We start from the raw sequence: 13,191 nt of genomic DNA, 5'->3' as shown, positions 1-13,191 counted from the left end.
TCTTATGGGTTTTGATATTTTTGTTTTTATTTTCATTTCTTAAATCTTTTTTTTCTTATTAATTCCTTCAGTGACATATAGGTCATACAGTAGCATCATTTTTTCAAGAAGATTGTTTCTTTTTTATTTCTTCAGCGACACATTGATCACTCAGTAGCATGCTATTCAGCTTCATGTTGTTGTAAATTTTCCAATTTTCTTCCTGTTGTTGATTTTGTTTTACGGCTTTTCAGTTAAGGGGATGTACAGTAACTGTGTAATAAAAACTTGTATCCATATGTGAAGATACAATGCAGTATGCGTCTGTTCTTCCAGATCAAAGATGGACTCCCAATGAAACTGTTTACTGTATCTTGACAGTGTGATGCTGGACTCTGTGCCATTGTCCATGCCCACAATGTCAGGATACACTGAAATAGCCGAATGATGAACTTGTGCACATAGGCAGGCAGAATTCTTGTAGCAGGGAAATTTCCAGGTTCCCTTGTGTTTGAGGAGGTCTCATAAAGTTCTTGAAAATTGGAATTAAAAGGTAAATTTGTTTTGGTGGAAACAAAAAAAAATTTTTTAATTCTTTTAAAAATAATATTCCTTATGATACCAAGAATCCTTCTTCACTGGAAAAACATATCACTAGCATTTGCTCTGAATAAATGATATTACACTTACTAGTTTTTAAAAAAATACTGTTTCAAATGGTTTCATAACCATTCCTCTTATTAAAATATTGAGTAAATATGTGTTCCCCTGATTCATGTTCTGTGTTTCTTTGCTCAGGTTTAGTGCAAGTTATTATGTGGACTTTTTTCATAGCCATTTTTTGCTTTAATAAATGTAGTCAGAGGAGATTTTTTTCAGGTGTTTGAAACTCTGATGTGTCTTCTTTCTTCATTCATCATTGTATAATTGTTTTTCTAAAAGCCAATCATACATCAATTAAAACACAACTCATTAAAACATAAGCCTCAAGATAAGCATCAGTATTTTGAGATCTTTGTCTCCTTAGTAAATGAAGATATTAACTCAGTGTACCTTTACAAGCAACATTTCAGAACAGATTGTGCTTGCTGCCTACAGGTTGAATTTCTTTCCTTATTTTGACAAAAACCTGGTCTTTACACAAACTTAATTACTTTTTTTACATCTGGGATCATTTTAAGTTACCACTGAAATATTAATTACTCCAATTTGAAAACAGAAATTGCAAAGAGGAGTAGAATTTAACACAATATTGTTTCAAGCATCCCATTTCTTGGCACAGACTTTAATTTATAGACAGCTGTAGTTTGTACAATAGTTAAGAAGTGAGAACAATTGGTGATAACATAAATGTCAACAGTTAGTTGAATGTTGTAATACATCAAGCATTACTGGTAACTTATGTTACTGGGAAACCATCTCTTTATTAAACTTTAGGATAAGGAAATGTGATGTAAGATGTATTTTAACTCTTCCTCAGTATTGTAGAAATTGTTGACTTTAAACTCTTTTTACTTTAAATTTCAAAACTGATTTTAAAAGGTATAGCCAAAATAAAATTAAATTTGTGAGAAAATTTTTTTTTGAGCCATTGCTTTTTTATGCAGAGAATTAATATCTTTATCCAACATGCCCACAAATGCTTAACAATGATTTTAATCAAGCGTTCTCCAAGAACTAAGTTATCTTTTTTTCCTGCTTCTTTAGAGTCATTTCATATGCTTCCTGGGACAACCTTAGGCACTTTGGATTTATTAGAGTTAAGTTTATGATAGTGTAGACTATGTTAAATATCAGCCTTTTTCTTATTAAGTACTATGCAGCAGATAATGGATTGTTCTCTTATATAACCATAGCAGTTCCCTGAAATACAAGCCAAAGGATTTTTTTAAATTCCATCTCATTTTACATATGTTGCTAGCTTTTGCTTTTCCTTTTGATGCCCAAGATGAAAGGATCAATAATAAGAACAGAGCAAAATTACTTTTGTCCTGCAGATTCTCTTCATAGACTACTCTGCTGAGAGCCATGGTTTCTCTTTGTATTTTTGTTTTTGCCTTTTTAAAATAATTATCCAATTTGTGCTTGTTCCCTTGAAGATATAGATTTTATTTCTCAATCTTTTGAAAAATCTCATCAATCAAGTTGTGTGCTATTAGAATTCAAGTCTGGTCCTTGGACCCATTTGTGGGTGCCAAGTCTGTTAGCCCCAGGTGTGGGTGGTCTGGTGCATGGCCTGGATTGCCTGGCTTGGGTTGTTGTGCCTGCCTATGTGGTGGATGCCTACTGCGTGAGCCCCAGGGGTGGGGGGCGGGGTTCACAGGGCCTGGGGTCACCTGGCCCAGGTTCTTGGGCCTGCCAGCACAGTGGGTGCTGGGTCCATGAGCCCTGGGGCCAAGGGTCTGGTGGGGCCCAGGTAGTCTGGACCTACCTGTAAGGAATAGTCCTTCTTAATGAAAAAGGAGCAGTAGATGGCAGGCCATCATATACATGGAGGATATGGTGGCCCATTGGGTCCTGCAGAGGACGTCTGGTACCACAGCAGAGGAAGGAGAACAGAATGAATTGGACAACTACACCATCTAAGTGAAGACAGCACAGATCTGTGTGAATGGAGACTCTGAAGTGGACTGTATCAGCCAATGGACATTGGAACGGTTCCCTCATCCTTGGATCAGCAAGATAAAAACCATTTCAGAACTGTCAAAATCACCTGGGCAGAACCCTCAGAGCCACATCAGGAGCCCTGGATTGATATTGGATGTCCATTCCCCAAACCTGGGTACTAGGGCAGTTAGGAAGCTGGGTGTGGCTTCTCCCGTTCTCTCCCCTTTTCCCCAGTAACAGGAAGAAAAGAAAGTTTGGAAACAGTGATCACACCCACTTTTCCCTAACCCTAGATCCTTCCGACCATGATCAACTATGTAAGCATGATCTAAAATAAAAATAAAAAGTAAAAAATTAAAAATAATTTAAAAATTCAAATCTGAATAAAATTTATTTGCCTTTTAAAAACTAGAACTCAGTTTAACTTCACTGATTTGAATCTGCTTTTAAGCACTACACTTAGTAAGTATCAACTGAATTTCCTTTCTACTGACAATAAAGCAACAGTTTCTTTTTCTTTTTCGTGTTGGAAGGTGTAATGTTGTTTGCCATAAAATGTGTGAGGGCTGAAGTGAAAAATTCCATGTATTGCTATAAAAATCTGTGTAAACACATCTTTTTTTTCTTCCTCACCCACCCCCCTCTCTATTGCTAGAGTATTAAGAGTGATTTTAAGTGAGGTTAATTGCACTCTGTTCTTGTCTGTCTATTCTAAGTCCTAAAAATCAGTTTATTAGCAAAAAGTTTTATGAAGTATTTGCTTACAGTGAATTTCCATATGGGAAATGGATATGTGACTATAGTTCATAATTTTGAGTAAGAAACATTTTATTCATGCCAGAAGTTGATAAGCACCAATAATTATCATTATAGATTTTTACTTAATATTCTACAGGATTTATATTTATATACATTATTAATTTGATTTTGATGAAGATAAAAGAGTAACAATATATAATGGTTGGCCTGAGGGGAGCAGTAGGTAATGAGAAACCTGAGAGCAAGGATAAAAGGTCAGCAGTGACAATAGACCAGACCCCAAGATAATTAAATATACATGTATGTATATATATGTGTGTGGGATATGTATATATCTATAAAAAAATCAGGTTAGAGGGAGAAGCCTTCTAAGCTGGAGACAAATAAGGCAGTCTAGAAATACCAAGTGAAGCCCTGATAAATGAGGAGTCTGCAGATGTTAATCTGCTACAATAATCGGTCCACATTCAACTCAACTGGATATAAAAGTAAGCCCCTTTACTAGTCAACCTCGAGAGCAAACACTTTGAATACATATGCTCACAAACAGACTGATAGATAAATATGGGTCATTCTTTCTGTGAAAGATTGATCCTTAATCTAAATCAATAATTTACTCGAGTGTGTTCCAGACTTTGTATTTGTGAAAGATTCACCAATAAAAGCACTGTGTCCTGAATCATATGTTAGCATGTTGATTTTTTTTTCCTTTTAGTATTTTCTATTAAGTTCAACAAATTCTTACTGAGTTCCTTCTGTAAGCCAGACATTTGTTATATGTTAGGGACAGTGTGAATAACAGTGCAGATACCTTCTGTGCTTTTTAGATCTTATAGGCTATGTAGAGAGAGAGGTATTAAAGCAAATCACTGCATTAGAGTGTGTGAGGGATGAAATGGGGGCAATCCAGGGCTCAAATGGAACAGAAAGTAGGGAGTGGGGAGGGTCAAGGAAGGGAGGCCAGGAAGTGCTGCTCTCTGTGCTGAAGTCTAAAGATCAAATTGATATCCCATAGACAAGGAGCTTGAGTTGGAACAACTCAGTCACCGTAACAGTAGCTGGAATGGACATGTAACTATACTCCTAATATCTGCTAGATGCTGTGCGAAACATTCCAGTGATTCTGTCAGTGATCCTTCTGAATGAGTCGTATTGCGTACCCAAGAGCACGTGTCTAAGAACCACACATTGCTAAATGTCAAGAACCAGACTTTGATTTCTGGTCTGCCTCAAAATTCCTTTACTACTACCCTGTGGCTCTTGATTAAAGTTGTTTTTCTAAAATAAAAGATTTGCATGATGCTTTATTTGGTTTATCTTTTATTAATGTGTGGCATTTGTTGCTTTTGAAAAGAAAAATAGATACACACTTTATAATTTGAATAGTGTCATAAAAGCATCTGGGTATCAGTGTCACAAGTGTGACAACTTGATCTGAGGTTCACCTCATAAGTGGTCTTACTCTCAGTAGGTACTCGAAACAATGCAATTGCTACTTCATGTTTTACTGTGAAAAAATAGAGATAGTTTTCAAAGACAACTTAAAACTTCTTAACAGTAGTTTTAATTTTCCCTTATGACAAGATCAAACTGGCCATGAGATTTTTCAGATTTTAAATTAGAAGTGGAGATATAAAAGTGACCCCTTTTAAATGTCCGAATCAATAAGGTACCTCATTTTGGGCAAGAATACCCATGGGCGGTGTGAACTTCCAATCTCATCATGTGAGGAGGCTCTTAATATCAAGATGATTCACCAGTAATTCTTTTTGGGCCTGGCCTGATGGCTCAGTGGTTAATCATGCCCATGAAAGTGCCAGGATACTATAGAGATGATGGTTCGTATCCCGACTACTCCCCTGCCCATCCAGCTCTCTGCTTGTGGCCAGAAAAAACAGTAAGGATGGCCCAAAGCCTTGGGACCCTGCACCCACATGGGAGATCCAGAAGAGCCTCTTGCTGCTGGCTTTGAATCAGCCATTAAGGCCACTTGGGGAGTGAACCAGGGGACAGAAGACCTTTCTCGCTGTCCTTTCTTCTCTCAGCAAAGCTGTCTTTCCAATAAAAAAAATAGTAAATATTTTTTAAATGTTTAAAAAAATATTGGGCTAAAAGAGAGTCTAGTGAATACTAGAACATGTATTTAAGAAAATAAAATGGATTTCCTTAATTCAAGCTGAGATGTCCCACATTTGATGAAGTAACTGGACCATCCTGTAAGTGACCTGGGATAGTTTGGTTTTTGTGTCTAGTGATAGCAGATTAGCAGATCAGTCCGGATTGTTTCATTTATACACTTGCTTTGTGAACAGAAATTCTTTGGACAGTACTCTTGTGGCATATATTTATATATATGATATATGCATGTTTTTCAATTCATGCTAAAACATCACTTTATTCTTTTACTGACCATAAATATGTGTTGCATTTTTACTCTAGGGACACCACAGTACAAACTCTTACTCTTCAACCTTCTGTTAAGGATGGACTTATTGTGTATGAAGATTCACCTTTGGTTAGTAATTCAATAATATGCATATTTTCAAGTGTATTTTTTAAGATGATAATTGTATTTCAGCTTTTCTGTGTGGGACAGAAGACAGAATCTCTCATAAATTTGAACATATCGGGTATTTTTTAGAATATGGTATAAAATATTTTTAGGTTAAAAAAATGGGGCAGTGCTGTGGCATAGTAGGTTAAGCCACTGATTACAATACTAACATGCCATTTAAGCACTGACTCAAGTCCCAGCTACTCTATTTCTGCTCCCTGCACCCAGAGTAACAGAAGATGAAGTACTTGGGCCCCTGCCAATCATGTGGGAACCTCTGATTGAGTTCTAAGCCTCTGGCTTTGTGGCCATGTGGGAAGTGAACCAGCATATGGAAGATCTCTCTCTCTTACTCTCTGTCCTTGGCTTTTCAAATAAATAAAATAAATCTAAAAAACATGCTAATTTATTAATCTGTGTTTTCTTAATTATTTACCCAAACTTTGCAATCAGAGTAGTTTGTATAATATGCTGTATCTATGAGTTATTTTATACAATCTTTTAAAAGTTAGAATTATTTTCAAATTTGTAAGTATCTCTTCCTTACCCATTTTCAAATAAAAGCTCCTAAGAACTTTTCCTGGCTCTGCCTTCAACTGTAGCATGGCATCCCATATGGGCATCAGTTCAAGTCCCAGCTGCTCAATTTCCAATCCAGCTCACTGCTAATGCACCTGTGAAAAACAGAAGATAGCCTAAATTGTTGGGCCCCTGTGCTCATGGTGGGAAACCCAGAGGAAGAACAGCTTAGACTGGCCTGTTTCTGGTCTTTGCAACCATTTGGGGATTGAAAGAATCTCTACCTCTGTGTGTCTTTGCCTTTCAAATCAGAAATAAAATAAATTTAAAAAATTGTTTCTAGCTTTTGTCTTGTTTTTTCAGAATGTCATCATTCATTCAGTCATCAATGACCTAGGAGTCTTAATTTTTATTTATTTGACTAGTAGAGGGAGTCTTATGGAAACAGAGAACTCGAATCTACTGGTTTACTCCCAGATGCCCAGGACTGGGCCAGGCCAAAGCCACAAGCCCGGGATGCAGTCCAGGCCTTCTGCATGGATGGCAGACACCCAAGCATTTGAGCTGTCACCTATTGCCAGAGAAGCTGGCATTAGAAGCAAAGCTGGGACTTGATGCCAGACTCTCTGAAATGGGATGCAGGTCTCCTAAGTGATATCTTAACCGCCGCACTATATCCTGCTCCCAAAACTACATTTTAAATGAAGTGTAGTAATTTCCTTTTAATCTATTCTGCATATGACTGCAACACTAAGTAGCCCAAGTTGTAGCTCTAAGCCTCATTGCTTATCACATCTGAACTCACGTTATTAAGTTACTTAATTAGATGAGGTACATAAGAAGATACTTCAAGAGATGTATAGAAACTGGTCATTTAAAATTAAGCTGATTATGGTTCAAAGTTTAATCCATGCATAGTTTTTACATAGTACCAATTTTTCACAATTTTTAGGGGCACTCTTCACATTTCATTTTGATAATCAAGTTCTTATAAGTTGAGATTAATTCTGTTCTTCCAGCGCTTTTTCTCTGATTTCTCATATTTACCTCCCCTTCTGTTCCACACTCCCTAAGTGTGTCTGTGGGTCCCTCAAGTTTGAGCTCTGATTCTCTTCAGCACCATTGCTCCTGATCAAATAAAAGTGTAGACACTTTAAAGAGCCATAATAAATGCATTATTCTAATAGCCATGATTGGAACAGAAAGCACTTTCGTTTCTTTGTTTTACTTAAATTTTTCCTACTCTGGAGGGTATGGGTTGCTGCTAGGCAGCTGGGCATCACAATCATCAGAATAATTATGATACTAAAATAACCAGGTTAGTGTAAAGCTGGCTGTTTGATAGCTATGTGAAGCTTCTGGTAGAGATCCATTGGTTTTATGCAGGTTCTACTGTTGCCTGTTTGGGGTGTGTGATGCGGTATTCGTAATTTAGATAAAACCAGGTATTATAAATCCCAAGCAATAAGTGATGAAGTTTAATAGTGACTGCTTTTATTTTTCTGTTAACAATAAGTTTTCTGTCTTCAAAGGTTAAAGCAGTAAAGATGGGTCATGTTTTGGTGGTAGATGAGGCTGATAAAGCACCAACAAATGTCACCTGTATTTTAAAAACTCTAGTAGAAAATGGGGAAATGATTCTAGCAGATGGAAGACGCATTGTTGCAAGTGAGTATGAACAGGTGGTACTTTTTTCATGCATGCAGTTTTTACATGTCTGATACAATAGGTTTTGTTGGCTGCTCATTAACAAGCAACAAATGAAAGTTAAAGATAACTTAGATTGTTGCTCTTGGCAGTTGTTTACTAAAAGTGATACATCTCAATCTAGCTGTGTCAGTTTTACTTTTTATAGTTAGACAGAAACTTTGAAAATTTTAGTGGGTGTTTCAGTTGCTATTTCAACTTTGAAAATATTTTCAACCCTGAAAATAGCAACATACAGTCTATATATTTTTCTCTCCGTTCATTGTATGTGATTTATTTTCATTCATCGTCTTGTAGAGTTTAAAAAACTAGACATATTTATATCTCCCATTAAAACTTATTTTGTGGGCCCGGCGCAATGGCACAGAGGTTAAGGTCCTTGCCTTGCACACCCGGGATCCCATATGGGCACCGGTTCTAATCCCAGTGGCCCTGTTTCCCATCCAGCTCCCTGCCTGTGGCCCGGGAAAGCAGTCGAGGACGGCCCAAAGCTTTGGGACCCTGCACCCGCAAGAGGCACCTGGAGACCCACAAGAGGCTCCTGGCTTCAGCTTGGCATAGCATCGGCCATTGCGCTCACTTGGGGAGTGAATCATCGGACAGAAGATCTTCCTCTCTGTCTCTCCTCTCTGTATATCCGCCTTCCCAATAAAAAAATTAAAAAATAAATCTTTTTGTTGTTAGGTTAGTATACTTAAACAAAAATATTGGACATTTTATTTATATAACTCATGTATATTTATATAGATATATATGATTTATATGTGAATATATATTCATATAATTTTATACACATTTTACCTAAAGAATGCATTATCCTGTGTTTTGTAATATTTCTACATACCCCTTTTATTGTTATTTAAAAAAATAAAGATAGGTGAATCTTACTGATATATTCAATCTACAAGGAAAAATTGAATTCATCTAATGCAGTGTGAGGATATTTTCTAGTTTCCAATTTTAGTTATTTTGTGTCCTAAAAAATGCTTCAAAACCTGTGTCAAGTTGTTCAAAATGTACTGAGACTAATATCAGATCTTTCTTATCTAAAATAGTGTGTAAAGATGAACCCATTAAAAAGGTACAGATGCATCATCATGAAAGCATTTTCATTTGACATCACTGCAAGATTGTCAATCTGAGCCTAAGCTTAGTACCAATAAAAGTCAGCTTCCCTCTCACCAGGACCTTTATGAGGAAGTGAGAATTTGCGTTAGCCTGAACAGTGTCTCTTAAAAAGGTCAGCCAGAATCTCAGGAGGCATTATGAGGACACCGGCATGGAAAGAAGGAACTGTTCAAGCAAAATTGTAGTTAAGGAATGAGCCTTTCCTGGTAACCCTCCAGCATGTTTGTAGATAACACATTAAACAAGAGTGCTTTAAAGCATTTTATTTGGGGCTTTTTGTTTTATTTTGTCTTAGTAACATGGGTCTCATTATGGATGAATGCCCTTGATGTTTTTCCACTACTAAAATTAACACAGACCACAGAGCATCACTGCTGATTGTGATAGTGGTGAATGTGTGGCTGATTGGAAGGTTGCTTTTTGTTATCTAAGAAAAATTGTGAATGGAGGTTCTTATACACTCGCCTCAAGTAAAACTGCAGGTGTCTCAGAGCTATTATGTTTAAGGATGGACAGCCAAAGGCTACAGGTAAATAAACACAGGTGGTAAATAATGATTCTTCAAATAATGATAATACTGCTTTGATCCTCTCAAATTGTTCTCTGACTTAGCATTCCTATCTGGAATATACACCACTTGGTCTATTATACCATTCTGTTTCTGTAAAACCTAAAACATTTGGACAAAGAGAGCTCCAGAGACTTACATAAATAATGATGGTACATAGTACTAATAGGAAAAACAACACTGTATTGAGATGACTAGGTTTTTTTTTAAAGATTTATTTTTATTATTTTTTATTGAAAGGCGGATATACAGAGGAGAGACAGAGAGGAAGATCTTCCATCCAATGATTCACTCCCCAAGTGAGCGCAACGGCCGATGCTGTGCCGGTCCGAAGCCAGGAGCCTCTTGTGGGTCTCCCACGCGGGTGCAGGGTCCCAAAGCTTTGGGCCGTCCTCGGAACCGGCGCCTATAAGGGATCCCAGGTGTGCAAGGCGAGGACCTTAACCACTACGCCACCGTGCAGGGCCCAAGAGGGCTAGGTTTTAAAGACCTTTCTGTGTCCGTGGGTTCCAGGTACACAAACAGGAGCTGCTGTATGGGGACATGATCTATATATAGTAATATAGTTGCTGGTTAGTGACAGTGAAAGAAAGTCCAGATTATGTTATGGGTGTTTTTAACCTCTCACTGGTGGCTTTTATCATTTCATTTATTTTTTTAAATGGTAATATCTTAATTCCGATTTAAGAAATGAAAGACAACATTTGGACATGTTTATTTTTAGATATATGTTGAATTTACATATAGGTGAGCCCCTGTACAATTAAGGGTGGGCTTCATCAGTATTCAGTTCTTTCTCAAGAAAATTATTCTTTTTTACAACTAAGTTGATTGAGCCAGTTATACTAGAGCTCTTTATTATTGAGTAGTTTGAGTATTTTTGTTATATCAAGCTTTATAGCTTTATTCTTAGAAATGACTAAAAATCAGTTAAGAGTAAATAAATATTTTATTTTTCAGATTCTGCCAATGTAAGTGGAAGAGAAAATGTTGTCGTGATTCATCCGGACTTTAGGATGATTGTTCTTGCTAACAGACCAGGATTTCCTTTCTTGGGCAACGATTTCTTCGGTACTCTAGGTAAAAGTGCTGCTGCTGATGATAATCCCAAGGACAGTAACGCCAGCAGCAGTGGTCTAATGGCGCTCACTGAATGCTTTGCCTGGGCTCTGCCACTATCCTAACCACCTTGTAGGAACACTTGTTATCTCCATTTTAGAGGAGGTGAATGCCTCATCACCAGGTTAGCTTTCTTCTATGTTAAATTAATCATGTTCATGCCATGGCGAACCAGATACCGATGCTCAGGCATTACCTCCTCGGTGATGCCTCCCAGACCAGCCTCCCCTACTTAACACAACATGTGCTATCCCAGCATTGTCTTTTGCTTTAAAATATATACCTTCTAATGTTGCATCTATCACTTCTTATCACTGTATGTCAGATACAAACTCCATGAGCATGGGGAACTTTGTTTCCTTTTAATCACGACAGTATGCAGAATACCTTGGGAAGTACCTGGCATATTGAAGACATTTCTTCATTAAATAGCTTTTATTGTGATCAGTTATGCTTACACACACACAGTTTGGTTTCTATAGTAAAGATTTTATTGATACATGATTAGATGTTCTCTTTTTCTAAAATGAATTTATCAAATAATGTGAGTTTATTTAACTTCCTTTGATCCCTGACCATTTAGCTAATGAATCAAATAATTATATGTAGTTTTAATATGAATAATTCATCCATAGCTTTTGAGCATAGATGTTCTTACAGTACATTTGTCAAAATTATGAATGAAATCTTGTGTTTCTGCATTTCTTTTCTTGGTTTTAATTTAGACAGTGTCTCTGGTGATCCATTTTTTTTAGAATCAACCTCTAAGTTATATTCCATCAATCTGCACAAGATACCAGTATAAATTGGAGTGTGTTAGTACTAACTACTCCTTTTTTGGTATGTGTTTTCATGATGTATATAATTTCTGAAGATACTTGAGAGTTGTTAAAGTTTAAAGGGTTGTCTCAGAGCCATATGAGGAATATATTACCATTCATGAATAGGAATAAATCACCAGCACTGTGTTTACTTATGTCTGTACTCTTTTGTTTTTAAGAAGCAGTAATACATGTCTGAAAAAGGAAGTACATTGTAAATACTGTGTACCTGTTATAGATGCAATAACATTTGCTGGAGAGACATAAAGGAAACTTCCACTTTTTAAATTTAGAATTTTTAAAATTCCCATTAAGCACATTTGAGTATTCAAGCATCATAATGTTTAACAGAAGTAAATCCATGCAGTTTTCTTTTGCTTTCATTAGTTGCTTTCTCCTCTGTATCAACCTATTGGTTGTATTTTCTATACTTTGCTGAGCAACCAATAGTTCTAAATGACTACTCTGTTTTCTCTTGTTGGGTGAAGAGTGGATTATTTGCATGCTGATATGCCTCTTTTCTCTCCTTCAGGTGATATTTTTAGCTGTCATGCAATTGATAACCCCAAACCTCACTCAGAGCTTGAGATGCTCAAACAGTATGGACCAAACGTGCCTGAGCCCATCCTGCAGAAGCTCGTGGCTGCCTTCGGAGAGCTGAGGAGTTTGGCTGACCAAGGGATCATCAACTATCCTTACTCCACCAGGGAAGTTGTCAACATTGTCAAACACTTACAGGTATGGCAACATCTGGACACAGAAGTTTAAAAGCAGCCACCAATCTCAGATTATACAATATATAAACTAGGTCTTTAAATTTCTATAAATATCATGAGTCAGATGAAATGATGTAAATAACCTGTAGTCTAAGTTATGAACATGGAAGCACAATGACCTAAGCTGCATATTGGTTTTGCAAGGTTCTGTGCTTTGTTACCAAGAATTTCGGAAATTTGCAGAAGGATTTTTTTTTGAGGAGTTTGAAAGGCAAGAGCTAAATTCATGAGATGTTGGAGAAACCATCCTGTCCTATTGTTTGATTTTTGATCATGAGCATGTAGTATCTGGGCTTTAAAAAAAAATCAGTTTGAGGTAAATGATATGCAGACAAAAAAAGGAAGAATTAACTGATTATTGAGTAAGGAGGCAGGAGAATGAAATTTCTTGTGACACATACAACATATAGTGCACCTTGTGAAAGAAAACAAAAATCCATGTCAAGAATGGGCATTTGACTCAGTGGCTAAGACACCACATTGCATAGCAGAGAGTTTGAGTTTGGTGAGTCCTGGAGCCTCCTGCCATGCTGGCCTCCCTGTAACGCACAGGCTGGGAAGCAGCAGGTGACTAGGATGGGAGACTAGGATGAGTTCTGGATTCTTGACTTCAGCCTGGTCCATTCCTGGCTATTGTGTGAAGTTAAGGAGTCA

General features: G+C 37.0%; 1 protein-coding gene across 1 annotated transcript in view; it reads left to right on the top strand.

The window, feature by feature from the left end:
* Nucleotides 1-13,191, top strand: part of VWA8 (von Willebrand factor A domain containing 8) — a 333,428-nt gene that overhangs the window by 179,611 nt on the left and 140,626 nt on the right. The window contains exons 22-25 of the mRNA XM_040991347.1: nt 5,785-5,860; nt 7,951-8,086; nt 10,782-10,901; nt 12,294-12,499. Coding sequence (XP_040847281.1) covers nt 5,785-5,860; nt 7,951-8,086; nt 10,782-10,901; nt 12,294-12,499 — 538 coding nt within the window. The remainder of the gene's footprint in view (nt 1-5,784; nt 5,861-7,950; nt 8,087-10,781; nt 10,902-12,293; nt 12,500-13,191) is intronic.

This window comes from Ochotona curzoniae, unplaced genomic scaffold, assembly GCF_017591425.1.
Source record: "Ochotona curzoniae isolate NIBS_2020 unplaced genomic scaffold, NIBS_Ocur_1.0 contig_64, whole genome shotgun sequence".
In the NCBI taxonomy this organism is placed as follows: domain Eukaryota; kingdom Metazoa; phylum Chordata; class Mammalia; order Lagomorpha; family Ochotonidae; genus Ochotona; species Ochotona curzoniae.
This window is presented reverse-complemented; position numbering and strand designations above follow the sequence as displayed.